The sequence below is a fragment of the Clarias gariepinus genome, chromosome 16 (genome assembly GCF_024256425.1).
Source record: "Clarias gariepinus isolate MV-2021 ecotype Netherlands chromosome 16, CGAR_prim_01v2, whole genome shotgun sequence".
Lineage (NCBI taxonomy): Eukaryota > Metazoa > Chordata > Actinopteri > Siluriformes > Clariidae > Clarias > Clarias gariepinus.
The window spans coordinates 5,656,626-5,674,839 of record NC_071115.1 but is presented as its reverse complement, the minus strand read 5'-3'; the positions used below and the strand labels follow the sequence as shown (position 1 = coordinate 5,674,839).

The window sequence follows — 18,214 nt, the reverse complement described above, 5'->3', positions numbered from 1 at the left end:
AATTTTATTTTTTAATTAAGGTTTCTGTGAACAATCAGGTAAAAATATTTCAGCTGTTTGTATCTAATCTAATCTCTTAAAGGATGAATTATGCTAGCAGTAACACCTCACTGATAGTGTGTTGTGTTGTTTTTTTTTACAAAAATGTTACTATGTTAAGTAATACCAGGTCAAATGCATTATTTAAGTTTCGGTTGTGTAGGAGCCCCGACCAAGTATTGAGTACATAAACAAAAATAATTTAGAATTTTGATTACGGCTTACGGTTCTTAAAAGTAAAAAAATAATTATTTCCAAATATTAGTATTTCCTAAGATCAAAGAATTTACAATACAGAAAGTATGAGAAATAATTTCTGTTTATGCACTTGATACTTGGTCGGGGCTCCACTAATAAAGTACGAATAAAGAATTCTGTTTTTTTTTTTTTTATTTATTTCAGTATAAGAGAACATAAAGATTCGTAAACGTAAATGTTCCAATTTAATAATTGATAAACCGGCAACACAGTACAGCACGTTTCATATTTTAAGTATTATGGTATTGAAAAAAATGTAATGTGAATTCTTAAATATCTAAATCATAAAATACACTTATTGGTTGTTGACACAAAATTTTGACCTGATAGCTGTTTTGGACGTCTCTCTTCGTCTCTGCGAGAAACAGAAATTTCATCAAAGACACTCTACGATTAAATTTTAGTCATTTTCGAGGCCTGACTCTTATTTGATTGTTTGTTTATTCCCATGTTCACGATTATGTTAATGGAGTTTACATCTTGAACCTTGTTGCTTTGCCCTACTGTGTGCTTTATCACAACAATTACATTTTAATATCTTTTGCAACGAAGTATAAAACAACAGTTTTTAAGAACTTAAGCTTGAGGGTTTTTGTTTATTTATTATTATTGTTATTAATTATAAACATTAATTGGAAACAGAAAAATTAAAATTGTCATTAGAACAATGACAATGGCATATCATAATCCATTCACTCAGAGATCATTGCTCTTCCCAGGTCTTCTGAGGGATTAAGTTTCTATCAACTTCAAATAAAAGGAATAAATCTGATTCAACAGGACTGATCAATATGAAAGAAGTCTGTGGAATGTGTCCTGACTTGAGTTGCTCTGTGGTTGAAAACCTACCCTGACTCATTCGTTTACCTCAAGTTACCGCTTATTGAAATTAAATAAACTAAAACGATTAACAAAGGAATTTTCAGTGAGACAACAATTTTTTTACGATTATGATTGTTCGAAACCAAATGCTGCAACATAACTATGTTGCAATAAATACGTAAAATACAAGGGTTACAAATTTATAAATATAGCCAGAACCGGTTACAGCTTACTCCCAGGATTATTTTAAATCACACTATCAAAATAAAACTAATCCAGCATAAATTTTTATTATTATTATGTTTATTGTGGGAAGTGGGAGTAACTGCGACTAAAATCTCAGGTCATAAGTGTAATAATCGTGTTATTCTTCAAACTCGCTGACCTTTAAATTATTTTTACAATGATTTTTTTGGACACATAAAACCTTTCTGTTGTTTTCCGTTTCTGGATCTTGTCCCACACTAACTTTTTTTTGCCTTTTTACTCCAGCACTTCTGATCAGTCTTTTTCCCTTTCTCTCTGCATTCTGTCCACAAAAGACATGGAGCGTTTCAAAAATCCACCAACCACACAGCTTGGTAACAATTCCCCCTGCTTTACCTTGAGACCACTATACTTTGGAAAAATTGTATTCATATATATTTATGAATACAATCAACTTTTCCAAAGTATAGTGGGCTGAAGGTATGTATGTATGTGTATATATATCATTTAGAAGTGTTAATAAGATTGATAATGTTACTGAACTTAAGGAATCCATCTATTGCTCTGAACTGAGCCTACTGTATCATTGACCCTACTGTATCAAGAAATTTATGCAACAACGTTCGCTTTCTTTACCGAGCGCCTCACTGAGCCACACAGGAACGGCTGCCTGACATAAAGTAAAGCACATTTTCAAGGTTCGACCTGCTCAGAATTGTCTTGCTCTAAATCTGAAGAGTGTCCTTTGTCTCCATCCTCGGCGCTGCTGCTTTTTTGAGGCAGAGTCATCTGCAGGGCGCACCACAGAGCGGTGCAGGACGTCCTTGTGCTCCTGCTAAGGTCCCTGATCGCAGAGGCCAAACGTGGAATCTCTGTAAAGACACGAGAACATAATAAACATAAAGTTTAAGGTTTATTGGCTAAACAAATGTATTACTCGTTCCACATAATGCCACAACATTTATGTTCCTATATGGCTCAGTTTTTTTTATGAGATCAGGGAAGGAATAAATTCTCCTCCTGTATGATAGAAATAAATAAACAGATGTAAAATGGACTAATTTGCAATCCAGCAATCTACAGACATGCCAAGAACAGAGGTGTACAAAGTACACACGTCCTGTACTTGAGTAAAAGTACTCCATTTATCGGTGCACTTGAGTGAAAGTACAGAAATATTCACCTTTAAATTTACTTAAAAATCACATGTACAGGGCTTGTTTTAGCCCACAGTAGCTTTTTTCACAGCACAAATTCTCTCTCTATCTCTCTGCTTCCTATATTTTGTTGCTGTTTGTGAGCAGCTCCACTTCTGATTTCATGTAACACCTGTTACATTCAAAGGAAAAGCGAGTCATGCAATTACACATGATAGTCAGCAGGTGGTGGCTTCCAGAAGATCGCACCAAAGTCTTCCAAGAACTCCATCAACGTCGTCCTTTATGTTGTGGATCATTACCGGTGACAAAAAAAACTCGGGTGTACGACTCTGAGACAAAGCAATAGTCTACAAAGAGGAAGAGCCCATCATCGAAAAGACGAGGCAGGTCCGCAGCTTGCCCAAGCGCACGCTCATCGTCTTCTTTACAGCACTGTGCATCGTTCCCAGAGGCGAGACCATAAGTGGGTGAATTGTACTGCCAGGTTTTATGGTGTCTGATAGAGGACGTACGGATCTGTAGCATAGCTCCACAATAAACTACAAGAAGCGATAAAATGCTCTGACTTAAATTCTTGGACATGGATTTTGTAATATAGAGTTATCAGATAAAAATCTAACTACCTCCGTCCTCTCTGACGCTGGCTATGCCCTGTCTCTGTCTGCTGCTGCTCATGGACTCATCCTTGCGGCGAGCCTGAGTGATATAGATCGCCTCTAGGTGCCGGTCCAGAGTCGAACTGATATTGGCATGGAGAGGGAAACTCCGCAAGCGCTCCACCTTCCCCAACAAGTTCACCACCTGGAGGCAAATGAAAATACAGTTTATGATGGTCAGTGTTAAATCAGTAAAATTGTAAATATACCCTTATGATCAGCCATTAAAACCACTGATTTGTAAAGTTTAATATCATCTTGTTGCAATGGAATATGAATTTTTTTCTTTTTCTCTTATTTTCTTTTTTGTTAAGCTGCTATTGCTCATAATTTGATCACATTTTACTGTATTTATTTATTTATTTTTACATATTTTTATTGCAAATTAGGCATGTTCCCCCATTCTAACCCATCATTCTTGAGAGGAGTAAACAAAGAGAGAATTTCATTGTATTAGTACATATGACAATAAAACTCTTGAATCTTGAATAAAGTGGTGGGTTAATATATACAGTTAAACCTTGAATTGCAAACATAATGCATTCCGGAAGCATGCTTGCATATCAAAAAATCGTATATCAAAGCGAATTTACCCTAAAAGGAATAATGGAAACTCAGATTATGCGTTCCACAACTTAAAAATATTCATGTAAAAATAATTAATACAAAATATAAAGTAAAAATTAAACAAACTACCCTGCACTTTAACTTTGAAAAAAGTCTAAATAAATCCCAGACAGAGCAGTGTTTCCTTGAGAATGAGTGCTTTCTGACAGAGAGAGACTAAATCTTCAACAAGAAACCTTTCTAATGACGCTTGCTTTTGCTTTAAACGCGCACTCACACGTGGTCGACGATGTTGACCATACGAGTGATGCAATGAGCATTGGTCAGCGCTTACCCATAACCCTGTAGCACGAGAGATAAGAACCGTTGGGTCAGTTTGCTATTATGTGAAGCTCGCCAGACAAAGCGCAAGTTAAATTCATTTAAAATTTTTCTCGTTTTGCAAAATGCTCGCAGACCAACTTAATCACAATCCAAGGTTCTACTGTGTATACAGTCAAGCCCAAAATTATTTATACCCCTGGCAAATTCTTACTTAAAGTTACTTTTATTCAACCAGCAAGTGGATTAGAAATGACACAGGCTTCTCCCAGTTGTACTAGAGGCATCATTGTGGAAAAAAAAAAATTACTCATCTTTTATTTACATTTAAACAAAAGTGACATGTCCAAAATTATTCATACCCTTTTCAATCATCAATAGAGAACCCTTTATTGGCTATAACAGCAATCAAATGCTTCCTATAATTGCTGACCACCTGTTTGCATGTCTCCACGGGTATTTTTGCCCATTCATCTTTATCGATGAGCTCCAACTCTTTCAGGTTAGAGAGTCTCCTTGCCATCAACCTGATCTTTATCTCACTCTGGCTGGGCCACTGCAAAACGTTTTTGTCTGCTAACCATTTCTTCACCACCCTGTGAGTGTTTGGGTCGTTGTCGTGCTAAAATGTCCACTAGAGCCCAAGGCCAAGTTTCTCTGCAGACTGCCTGATGATGATGTTAAGAATTTCGATGTATTGCTCCTTTTTCATGGTGCCATTAACTGTGATTAGGTTCCCTGGTCCACCGGGTGAAAAACACATCCAAAACATTAGGTTCCCACCACCATGTTCGACAGTGGGGATGGTGTTCTTAGGGTTGAAGGCTTCTCCTTTTTTATGCCAAATGAAGGCTACATCACTGTGGCCAAACAATTAAATTTTTGTTTCATCTGACCACAAAACAGAAGACCAGAAGTCTTCTCTTTTGTCCAGATGAGCATTTGCAAAGGCCAAGGTGCTTCATATCTGGAGAAGTGGTGTCCTCCTTCGTCTGTGGAACCCAGCAGTGTGCAGTGTCTGTTGGATTGTCTGCCTTAAGTTGGTGCCACCAGCAGAGCCCAGATTCATCAGGATGGCCTTGGTGGTGATCTTTGGATTTTTTTTTTCCCGCTCTCACTATCCTCTGGGGCAACACAGATGTCACTTTTGGCTTCCGACCACGTCCTCTGAGATTTTTTACAGTACAGAAGGTCTTTTATTTTTTTATAATACTTTGCACTGTAGCCACTGAAATGTCACAACATTTAGTAAGCAGCCACAATGTCCACAGTGAGCTTCTTTGTCTTAGCCATGACTATTCACTAACCAACAGCAGAGAGCTTCTGTTTTTTACCCGTTGAGTTGATTACAACAGCTGTTCCCTATAAATCAGGGTTATTAGGATGCTTTAGAACAGCTTGGACTATTTGGAATGGTATGGAACTTTGGGTTTTCCCACATACTGTAACTGTTTGCAAAGGGTATAAATAATTTTGGACATGCCACTTTTTGTTCAAATGTAAATAAACACAATTATGCTTCTTGTACATCGTCTTATTATCTTTTGGGAGAAGCGTGTCATTTCCGGTCAAAAAAAACTTGCTGGTTGAATAAAATTAACTTTAAGTCAGAATTTGCCAGGGGTATAAATAATTTTTGGTATATATATATATATATATATATATATATATATATATATATATATATATTAGGGCTGCAACAACTAATCGATAAAATCGATAATTATCGATAATGAAATTCGTTGTCAACGAATGCCGTTATCGATTAGTTGGGCTGCTCACGTCACTGAGGAGCGCGACCACAAGATGCACAAATACACACAGATACACAGCCGCTCGCGCAATGGAGGTTACATAAGCGTCTGCAGGAATAAGCGCGCGCCCCGAGTCCTCCAAGGTTTGATAGCAATTCACATTAAACGCCTCTAAGAAGACGGTAACCTGCACGCTATGCAAGACCGAGCTTTCACGGCATGCCACGCACGAACACTTAAACTGAAAACGTGTTGGTGTTACGGATGGCGAAACGTCAGCAGGGTCGGTAAAAACTGTATCTCTCCATCGTGTAAAAGTTGTATAGTTTAAGTGCTTTTGTTTAAACTGTTTGCTAACTTCGGGACAGTCGCTCTAGATCTGTTCACGTGCTACTCGCTAGCATCACATTGCGCAATCACCTCATGAGCAATAGTGATTAGTTAAATGGCGCTATATAAGCCTTATTTACACGGTGCGAATAACAGTAGAATATTACATTTAGTAATTGTTGTGGTTTTCAGCGAATGCAAATAACAGTACATTTGTGGCTATTAGCTTTTTGCATTTCTACAGTTTTTTTTTATAGTCCACTACAAAGTTAACTTGCAATTTACTGTGGTTTTACTTATGCATACATCATTTTATTATACAAAATTACATTATTTTAGCTGTTTATATCTTAACAACTGAATATATCAGTGTATTTTTTAAACTATATATATATATATATATATATATACTGTGTGTGTATGTGTGTGTGTGTGTATATATATATATATATATATATATATACTACATTTCATTTAAGGTTTAAAATTATTAGATTATTAAACTCTATATGTGGCTTTTGCATTTTTAAAAGTTTATTTTTTTACATAAATAATACCCTGATTTATGTTTTTTTTAATAGTTATAAGCAAAATATCAAATTAAAGAAGCGGTTAGGTTTTATCCGATTAATCGATTAATCGAAAACATAATCGCCCAACTAATCGATTATCAAAATAATCGTTAGTTGCAGCCCTAATATATATATATATATATATATATATATATATATATATATATATATATATATATATACACACACACATACAGTACTGTGCAAAAGTCTTACTTAAAAGTATTATATGCTGTGTCTAAAACTCCTAATTTTAATGGGTTTTCACTCCAAATATTGAATTCATTTTATTACTCTTTATTGCTCTTTATAAAAGTTTATTTTATGCAGAAATGTTTTCAAAATCATCTTTTGCTTATGCCATATTTTTGTATGTGCCCAAGACTTTTGCACAGTATCATAAGTAAAACAGCTGTTAGGTGTTACTGAGCTTGCTGAGGAATATGAGTTCTTCTGGTAACTTTGTCACACTCGCTCCTTTCTATTTTAATACAAATCCCAGGAGCGTACATTTTACAGCCATGCATATATTCTCCTGTAATGTTATTTATTTATTATTTTTTAAGTTATATATGGAAAAACTAAATGATTTTATGCATAATAATGCAGACATGATAAACATATATAACAAAATTGGTACATATTGCCATATACTGTAATATGGTGCCCAATACTTTTGCACTGTACTGTATATAAATAAAAACAAGTAAATAGTTGATTTTTGTATGCAGAAAAAATTGGCAAGCCTGAGCAAATTGTGAAGACTTTGGTGCCTGAGTCAGAGTACCTGCAAAATGGTCGAAATACAAAAATCCAGAGTAGAACTTATTTACTGTCTCTTACAGGGTTAGGGATTTTAGAGAGGAGTGTGTCTGTAGCTGAAGGTGTCTACAACCTACTCATCTCTAATTGTATTTTAAAGCCTCCTTTATCTACACCGCCTCCTATCTTTTCCAGGCCCACACGACCCATCCTTAAAAGTTCTACTTATTACTAGATATTTATCACATCGCTGTCATGGTTTTATTCGTAAAAGATTTGTGTGCTGACCTTGGCTTGCTCTCGAAACTGGTCCACTATTAGCCTGTCCACTCCGGTGGGGTTGAGAGGCAACTTGGGCACAGTGTTATTGTTCGTCATGGATAAGATACACATGTCTGGAAAGCTGTTCTGCAGGATAGTTTCAGCCTATTGAGGAATTAGGAAAGAATATATATACAGTGCAATGTTTTCATGGCAGAATCATTGTGTCCAGGTAATTGACCCCAAAAACAGAAATTGTTTGTTTATAGTTTTTAACATTATCTTTCATATTGTGGTTCATTTTGCACCATACTTATTTATCTAGCTAGCTATCTATTTACTTAATTAACCTTGCAGCACTACACACTTACCTTCTTTCTTTCTTTCTCCAAAACTCTCAACCGTTCAAAGCACTCTTCCAGATAGTAGTGTAGCTGGTTCGTAGTGCCACCGTGACTGTTGGTTGACCTCAGGTTAGAGATTAACTCTGGAAAGACTCCGTCTCCTCCGGCGCGGTTCAGCCCCTGCAGGTAGGGGTTTCGGGCAAGGATTTCTGCGTCTGACCATAGTTGGCATGGGTTCTGTCCCATCTGGTACACAGAAGGAAACATCTGGCATGATGCAGGTGTGACCCCGTTGTGTCTGGCCTGACTTGTATAAGCATTGCCCCGAATCTGATACGGATGCTGCAGCAGACCTTTTTTCTTGTCTGCTTCTTTGGGGAACACAGCTGGGGCTTTAGCTTTTATTCCAAAACGTTGCGCATCAGCTATGACGCCATTGGCTGAGGAAGTCTGCAACCTGGCCATTTCTGACTGTAGGTCGAAGTCTCCTCTGTCCACAGCGCCTCCTATCTTCCCCAGACCCTCAACACCTAAACCCAGGCCCACGTGACACGTCTTTACATCGCCCTGCCCGAAATTAGTGAAGGTTTTAGGTATGGTCCTCTGCATCTGTTGCTGTGACAGAACAGGCGCAAAATCAGCCATGAATTTAGATGCACTTGGATGATTAGCATTAAAGGTTGTTTTGGGGCGAGGCTTGGTGTAACCGTGGTACTGGTTTGACTTCCCATGATGGTAGTGATTGAAAACAGCTTGAACATTCCTTGCTTCTCTCTGGTTGGCTTCTTTGCTTTGTTGGGTTGAAAAGTTGAAAGAAGATGAGTAGGCTTTAGGAGGTTCAAAACAGTCTACTGACTGCTGACCAAAATCAGCAAACTCCTCAGGAGTCCCAAATCCACCTTCTCTCTGCGCCCTTGCGAGTTCTCTCTTCAGACTCGAGATGTGACCAATGCTCTGAGCTGATTCTCTGTTATACACACCCTCCTGCTCCCCCACAAGAAAAGCCTCCAAACTGTTAGGCAGCTTGCCGACATCCTCCATGGGATACGGCGTGTTCTTTCCGATTCTCAATCCTTTCAATGCAGAGAAATCTTGGTATGGGCTAAAAAATGAGTCATTCATACCGCTCGGAAGCTGGCAATCGTCATTAAGGACATTCGGACGGCTCTCGTCACTGATGCTCTGAAATCTGCTGTCTTTAACAGATACACCATGCTCTGATTTACCTGGTTTGCCTTTGGAGAAGTTTGATCTCACTGCATGCGAGACATCAAAACCGGGAGGTGGTCTGGGTAAATTCTGAAACGCTGAGGTGTAGGATTCAGATTTAGATTCTCCATTGCAGGTGGAAAACAACCAAGAGGGTTCAGCAGCAGCAAAGCTACTGAAATGTGTCTGAAACACATCAGAGCTTTGATCGGACTCCTGTTCCACTGGAGGAGTGTAGAGCTTGATGCCGGGTTCGGGATTGTGCTGCATTCCAGAACTGAACTGTGCCTTTACTTTGGAATTAAGATACTGCAAGCTGTTCTCCTGGGACATCGGGGACCACCCAGTCGTAAGACCTGTTGACATTCTATGGATATATATATATTTTTTATTAAGAGCAATTAAAAAAAAAAAAAAGTACATATCATGGTCTTTGTCATTAAAATTACAGCAGGGGTTCCCAAACTAGGAGTCACCGGACAACACATATAGATTTTTTTTTTTCTTTTACTATTTTAAAGTAAAAAGCACTACAGGTTGGGTGAACAGTAGCTAGGAATCAAAAATTGGTAATAAAGTCTATATTTCTTATACAAATTTATTAAATCAAATTATACATTACTTTATCACACAAGAAATTAAAGCAAATCTTTCATCAACCATTTTGATGCCGCGGATGGAGAGCACAGTTTTCTGAAGGGAGTCGTTTGGGATATTGCCACAGACCCCATGAAAGGCCCCCTAAATCCAGATTTCAGTCCGTGTGATTTCTTTCCTGTGGGGCTACTATGGAAGTATATTATTGCCAAAATTCTTCAAAGCAAAATAGCAAGTTGAATTACATGAACTGAAAAAAAACGTGTTGCAATAAAAATGTTTGAATTTCTCTGGTAGACAAAATTCAGGTAACAAAATTCAGGTTGCAAAAATTCAGGCAACAAAATTCAGGTTGCAAAAATTTAGGTAATAAAATTCAGATAATAAAATCCAAGTCGCTAAAATGCAGGTCTTCACATCCGGGATATCACAGGAAGAGCAGTGGAGTGCCTATTGCTGCTGTTCGTGCCGCAATGTACTTTAAAGTGTGCTTTCTGCTCCCTCTGTAGTCTACTTCTCTGAAACTATTTACCGTTCGGAACGCAGCACTCTTAACTAACAGGCTGGGTTGCCAGTTGCACAATAAACGGTTAAAATGACTCCTCTGCTGTAATCGCTATATTCAAAGCAAATTCCAGATATCCAGCAGCATTAGAGACAATAACAGTAAGACAGGTTATAGACTGCACACTGTATATCTTACATACAGTCAGTATACAAAGGGTAATGTGAGAACTGACCAGAGTTACTAGGGCAATGATGGACAAAAACTACAAGATATATAAAAGGATATAAATAAAAAAATATAAATTACAATAAAAAAGAGAAATGTGGTTAATTGCAGTGCAGCCATAAATGTACAATTTTATATGTGACAAAGTCACGGTGCGACAGGTATTCATGAGGCGCCGTTGTAACAGGCAGTTGTTTTAATATTAATAGTAGCGAGTTTGTTACACCGTACAGTATATAAAACGCATATGAAACGCTTGCGTACACATATATGAAACACTCACACATACATATATACTACTAACTGCTCAAACAACTACATAAAGACTTATGACTTCATACTTAATATTAAACTGAAATGGTGTAAATAAAATAATTTGTGACCAAAAAATGAGTTTTTTTTTTTTTATTTTAATTAGACTGACATTAAACCGTACTATCCACACTTTACGTTTTTCTTAATTACAAAGTTTTTATGTTTACCTTTATTTATGAGCAATATAAATTTAACAAAGTGTAAACAGCATGTATGTTGTTGCTGCTGCTGAGGAAATTAATCCCCTCTTGTTGCTGAATGTGACTGAACATTACCGAGCTCAGGGGCGGGAAACCCATCGCTCTCGCAAGTAAATGAAAAAGCGCTGGCTTTGCTTTGAATATAGCGTTTACGGCAGTGAGGTCATTTTAACACATTACACCCTTTATTGTGCAACTGGCAACCCAGCCTGTTAGTTAACCCTGCGTTCCGATCGGTAAGTAGTTTCTGAGAAGTAGACTCCACAGGGAGCAGAAGGCACACTTTAAAGTACACTGCGGCACGAATAGCAGCAATCGGCTGTGATATCCCAGATGTGAAGACCTGAATTTTAGCCACTTGAATTTTATTACCTGAATTTTATTACCTGAGTTTTTGCAACCTGAATTTTGTCAAGCTGAATTTGTAAGATCGAAAAATAATGTGGATTGTATTTTTAACACTTGAAAATATTTTTGAACTGCAATTTAGTAACTTGAATATTTTTGCATTGAATTTTAAATGCTTGGATTACATTTTTACTTAAAATATACAACCACAATAAATTGCAGTGGCAAAAATTTAAAACATTGTAAATGCTCTACAGATTTTTTTCAATTTAGATTAAATTGCAATGCAGAAAAATTCAAACATTTTTATTGCAACACGTTTTTTTCAGTTCATGTAATTCAACCTGCTATTTTGCTTTGAAGAATTTTGGCACTAATATACTTCCATAGGCTACGCAAAAGAGGAGGTAAACAGAACAAAGACTTGCACACTGGAGGAACTGGAGGCAGTACATGTACAATTTGGTTTAATAAACTTATATTAGAAATATGGACTTTATTACCAATTTTTAATGCCTAGTTACTTTTCACCCAGCCTGCATTTTATTAAAGTTGAATTCAAACAAGGCATTTTGAATGCTCTTTTAGTCTTTTAATTCAATTAAATTAATTTTTTATTTGTACCCTTTACTCCCCTGACATGCAGCACTATTTTAACAATACAAGTTTAGCAATTCAACCTGACAGATTTCTACCTCTGCTATTTCCTGAATGCCAAGTAAAACAACAGACGTAGGAGAAAAAAATCATTATAATAAATAAAGATTTTACCACCTTAGAATCTCACCACATGTTATTTGGGGCCATCTGACCAAAAATATTGGAAACCCCTGAAGTACAGCAATGAACAGAAGTTATTATACATTTGCAGTACTTTTAACATATAGCGTTTACTAACTCTTGACAGAAGTACGAGTCCATCGGATCAACCTCCTCCAAGATGGTGGACACTAATCCATAGAGGTCAGCCTCGCTCCCACAATCAATACCGTCTTTAACATTCCTGTCAGGGACATTGTGTAGCATGTTTCAGTAATCTACCAACCGACATTGGATGAGATGATGGCAATTTTGTTCAAAGTCTTTGCAAAATCGTTAGATTCATGTACGCTTAATTCCTGTGCATACAGTATGAATCACATTTTAATATTTTGGATATTCCTTATAATATTTGGATATTCCCAGTCCTTTTAACTTTATTTTTTTTTTTACTTAAAAACCAAGTGCGGCATTTAAACTATACAAACTAACTTTAAATATAGCAGTTCAACTTTTAACTTATTAATTTTTATTAAATTACATTTTTTTATTATTTAAATATCTATCTTTTTAATTTAAATTCAATTAAGCCAAAAAAGTTGCACTGTTACTGAACAGAACGTATCTCTGTCCACCACCATAACTATTATACCTAAACAACCTTAACAAATAATTCACGCCTGTCACACGGAATGAAAATGTGTAAACGGTTCGGTGTGCGCTGAACGTTTTACCGTTCTTTGGCGTTTTACCGCCTTAGATGACCATCCTCCCTTCCCCCATTTCAACTGAAAAGCGTGTCATAGTACAGTCTGAATTGTTTCATCTGATTCTGAAAGCACTGACTTGTTTACATTTTTGCAATGTTTCTTCTTATACACAGCCCTGTATATATTGATTTCATACAGCTTAATATTTTTTTTAGAAGACGATTTTTTTCAGTCATGTGGATAGAGTGTTCTGATTTTCATCTGATCTGTTTATCAATAGATTTTTACATCCTCATAAAACATACATACTGTATGTCAAAAAAGTTATATTTCCAAAATGACTAAAAAATATGACAACATGTTAGACAACTTTATTTTTGTTTATATAAATTTATTTGACCTGTTTCTGGGAGTGCTCTGAGCACAATCCATCTGTTGATAAGGCTCTTCCTGCATCGCCCAGGAATGGTAGGGGAGAGGCTCATCGGAGGAGAAACCTTGCATCTCAGACAGTCTTCCACTTTCTTCATTGCTATCGTTCTTTTTTTGATAAAAAATAAATAAAAGGAGAAGTGAGGAGAATCAAAACGATGCTCGTTATCAAGTTAAATCTACTTTAAATATAAAGGTTAATAAAGCACTGACGCACCTGAAAGCTGTATGTGGAGTAGCATGAGTCTGATCCTCCACTATGACACACATCGAATGGCATCATTGCTCCATTTGCATCCACAATGATTTTACTTTTTGTGGCATTATTAACCTTAAAAACATAAAAAATAAATGTATAATAATAATAAAAATAATAAAACATTTTCATTACAAGCCTTGCCTTACATTTATTTACATGGTCAAGTTCTGTCAGCTGACAAATTTACTCAAACCTGCTCATGTATTATTTTTAAAGCATTTCAATTTAATAGGTATGTAATATCTACTACAGGCACGAACAGATGTTATGTATTTAATCTTCCTGGGACAGGCTTCGAAACCACCACTGCCATGACCAGGAGTAAGTAATAACTAAAGATAAATAAATGAATGAACTATGATTTAGCTTACGTCATCTACTATTGGGAGATAATGACAGACTGCATACATGACATAAAAATGCATGAACCACACTTCTTTAAAGGATTCGTGTCAGCACTTTTACAATATTATCTTTTATACTGTTTTAGAATTTAGTAGTTAACCTAATTCTACTATTTACTGCAATACCTATAATTATATTACTTTGTTTGATGCCGGCCAATCGGCCAAAACATGATATTAGTAATAAATAGTGTCTCACCTTGGTAAAAATTTACATTTTTAGATAGGATCATATAACACAACTTTTCGTAATACTTGATGCATTTCATCTCCCGATCCATACTTCGTTTTTTGTGAATATGCATACACATTTATATTTTTATCAGATAAAAAGAAACACATTTGCAAAATATAATTTCATGCCCTTTCATGTGATGTCTGCAAATGTTTTAAATTAAATTTTTTTAATGATTTTAATTGTTATTTAGATGAAACTTGGCCAATTTATTTTGCATGAACAGACATAAATCTGAAGTAGTGTATGATTCTAAAATGCAAAATTTTCAGATATTCCAACATAATTCTTTTACATGGTTATGAACACTATAGATTTTCTGCTTTAAATTTAAACAGCATTTTTACAGGTCGTGTACTTCGAGAAGCATAGTATCAATACTCATAAAGAAATAAAATAAATTATTATTGTTTAAAACGAGGCAGTATACCGCTGAAAAATGGTCATTTTGGCGCCACATAAAATCATCTTTTCTAAACAGCTGACGTTAGTAATGTTTCTTCTTTGGCACACACATTTTCTAAATTATATGTATCACATGAAATATAAAATAAAACCAGCACCAATACTTTGTTTTGGCTGAATATTTTGACTTGTGTGGAAAGACTAGAGAGAGGTGAGGAGAAGGGTTATTGTGTAGGATGTTTTTCACACATGCACACACACTATCTAATCTTTTTCTTTTTGCATAAATGCGCACGATTTATTAATCTGCACGCTCAGTTTTATTATCCCGCATGCATGATCCTGAGTCTGCGTGCTTGGTTCAGTATTTAATGGCGCAGGGGTTTTTTTTATTATTATGTCTGGGAAAACAACGATTCATGTAAACAAGAACCTCTTTAAATCACACTTGTTTTTGAGTCATTTTGACGATTTCACAAAAATGTGAATTTGCATTGTCATTCAACAGATTCATCTCCCGCATTACTACAGTATCTTTTTAACCTTTTCCTTCCAGAAGGACGTTGTTGAGTACAGTTACTAAAGAACAGTCGTAGTGACACGTAGTATTCGGACACATAAAAAATGCTTTACGTGCATGCACACAAACGTGGTCACAATGTTATAGTAAACAGTACATGCGCACACAAATGTTGCCTGCACGAGCGACACACGCGCACTGAAAGGGAGCATACGAGACGATTACCCACAATTCTTCAGTAAGAGAAAGAGAGAGAGAGAGAGGAACCACTGGATCAGTTGTGATCAACTATGTGTACTACTCGTATTTCAAGCCCTCGCTTGTTTATAAAGTTAAAATTTATTTTAAAAAATTAGCTTGTCTTGCAAAACACTCACAGACCAAGTTACTCGCAATCCAAGGTTTTACTGTATATGTATTCGGATACAATGCTATTGCATGTTTGGCCATATACTTGTGTCTATATAGTGTATGTTCCTTCTTCTCATTCTCATTTTATTTTTTTTATAATAAAACATGCAAAACATCATAAATAATGAATATAACTTTTATGTCATCTACAGACGTTTTGCGGGTGCTTTAAAAGAATTTTTTTTAAAGTTTATCAGCTATTTCTCTATCGGTCAAAGGATGAGACTGGAGCATGTTACACTCACACAGAGATTTCGGGGGGGCAAAAGAAAACAGCTATCTACTTCTTCTGCTCTCAGGTACTATGGACTTCCATATATAAATTCAATCCGTGGCCAATGAAACTGTATCTTTCTCAAGAGCACATTTTCCAGCGAACTCTGGAACAGTTTCCAAGAACGGAACAATTGTGTCCCTCTGAAAATGCCTACCACACCCTTATGAGACAGGAAAAAATAAATTTTCCCTTTTTTTAAATGTATTCAATACTATACAATCATTTTGCTATAGTAATATAATTAAAAGTGATTATTTTTTTAAGTGGCTTAAATTATAAAAAACTTTCTATTTCCTAGAACCAGTCAGGACCTTATCCAGCTTTCTGATGCCTGCTGTGACGGTTAGCCTGAGAGAACAGAACGGCCACAGACACGACTTAGCATAATGCTAACAAACTGCCTCAGATTTTAAACTGCATCAAAAACGTTCGAATTATATTATATACGAATTATAGAAACAAACATTATCCTTCCTGTAATATATATTATATTTTAATTGTTTTGTTATTTCTTTTTGATTATTTCACCCCGTCTGTTGTGTAGGAGTTTGGCATCATCAGCTGACAGAACTTGGGCAAACTAGCAAAGCTAAGCTAAAACGAGCTTATCCATAATTATCCACATTAACTATGACGTATAATATTTCTTACCTCCATCTCTAAGGTCAGCCTATACGGTGAAATTCGCACTTTATCGCAATTTCCCTACACGATTGTGAGTTTAATTTACGGTGTAAAACGTTAAACCGACACGCGAGACTAGAATGTCAGCGAGGCTCGCGCTCGCCAGTTATTAAAAAAAAAAAAAAAGTTTCCTCGCGATCCTCGCGAGGCGTTTTCCTCGGCCATTACCTTGCCATTAAAATTGTCCCTGCGTTGCGATTAGTCAGTCACTCTGACTCTGACTGTCCAATCAGAATGCGCATTTGTTCGGTAAAGGGGCGGGGATTCAGTACCATACCAACAACAACAAAAAAAAAAGGTTTAATTGACGTCAGTGCTGATCAATTCGTCGCGGATAAAACAAAAAATATATAAGATATAACAGAGAAACATACATAGAATTATATAAAAATAGAATAAACATTATTACATGGTTGTATCTTAACAATGGTTTGTATTATCATTCATTTTATACGGGTTCATTTAACATACTGGACCAGTTTACTATCTCGACTTGGTCTTTACCGGAGATTGGCTTCCACTATGTTGCAATACCGCCACCTACTGATCTCTCTCTCTCTCTCTCTCTCTCTCTCTCATTTAAATCGTCTTTTCTAAACCCATCACATACTTGTGTAATAGAAGTAACTGTTCTTTTATTTGTTATTATGTCATGTTACACGACTTCATTTAACATTAATATTTCCTGGGACAAGCTTCAGCAATGCATTGATTAGCAAAATATGTATAATGCTTTATTATAGGTGATAGATAGATAGATAGATAGATAGATAGATAGATAGATAGATAGATAGATAGATAGATAGATAGATAGATAGATAGATTATTATTATTATTGTTGTTGCTGTTGTTGTTGTGGTGGTGGTGGTTTTGTAGTAATATTGTAGTATAATAAATTTGAAATATAAAAATGTATAACATTGAATCATTTGACTCCGAATTGTCTGTAATTAAAGAATGAGAGTCAAAATAGTTGACTACAATGGTAATAATTCATGTTATGTGTGATAGATAGATAGATAGATAGATAGATAGATAGATAGATAGATAGATAGATAGAGTACATACATACATGGTCTTATATATGTGTAATTAGTAACAGCTGTATTAGTTAGTTAGTTAGTTAGTTAGTTAGTTGTGCATTTAATTAGTAGTATTTTACATTATTTATTCATTCATTCAATTAGGGATTTAGTGATTATTTTAGTAGTGCTTGTTAATTAATTCACTTACTGACTTATTCTTTTTTTTTCATTTCAGTAGTAGTATTTAATATTAGTTATTCATTTATTATTTTATTTAGTTAGGAAATTAGGGATTATTCATTTTCATGGTCTTGTTTGTTTTTATTTATAGTAGTAAGAGTGTGAGTAGTCATGATAAAAAATTAAGCTTTGAAATAATAATAATAATATTAATAATAATAATAATTATTATTATTATAATTATAATAATAATAATTAATATTATATTTTTTATTTTTGTTATTATTATTAATAATAATATTATTATTTATAGGTAGATTTCTCATGAACGCAGCACAGTGGCGTAGTGGTTAGTACTGTCACCATGCACCTTCAGGGTCAAGGGTTCAATTCCTGCCCTGTCCCCTCTGTGTGTGTGTGTGTGTGTGTGTGTGTGTGCGTGTGGAGTTTGCATGTTC

General features: G+C 35.6%; 1 protein-coding gene across 1 annotated transcript; it reads right to left on the bottom strand.

Annotated features, from left to right (window-relative positions):
• Positions 1–1,806: 1,806 nt before the first annotated feature.
• On the bottom strand, positions 1,807–16,639 carry moto (minamoto). The gene is made up of 8 exons (XM_053514399.1): positions 16,519–16,639; positions 13,574–13,687; positions 13,325–13,464; positions 12,354–12,458; positions 8,081–9,629; positions 7,737–7,874; positions 3,110–3,287; positions 1,807–2,198 (listed from the first exon to the last, which is right to left on the bottom strand). Exons 1-8 carry the CDS (start codon positions 16,522–16,524, stop codon positions 2,020–2,022), a joined length of 2,409 nt encoding a protein of 802 aa, XP_053370374.1. The 5' UTR covers positions 16,525–16,639; the 3' UTR covers positions 1,807–2,019.
• Positions 16,640–18,214: the final 1,575 nt, after the last annotated feature.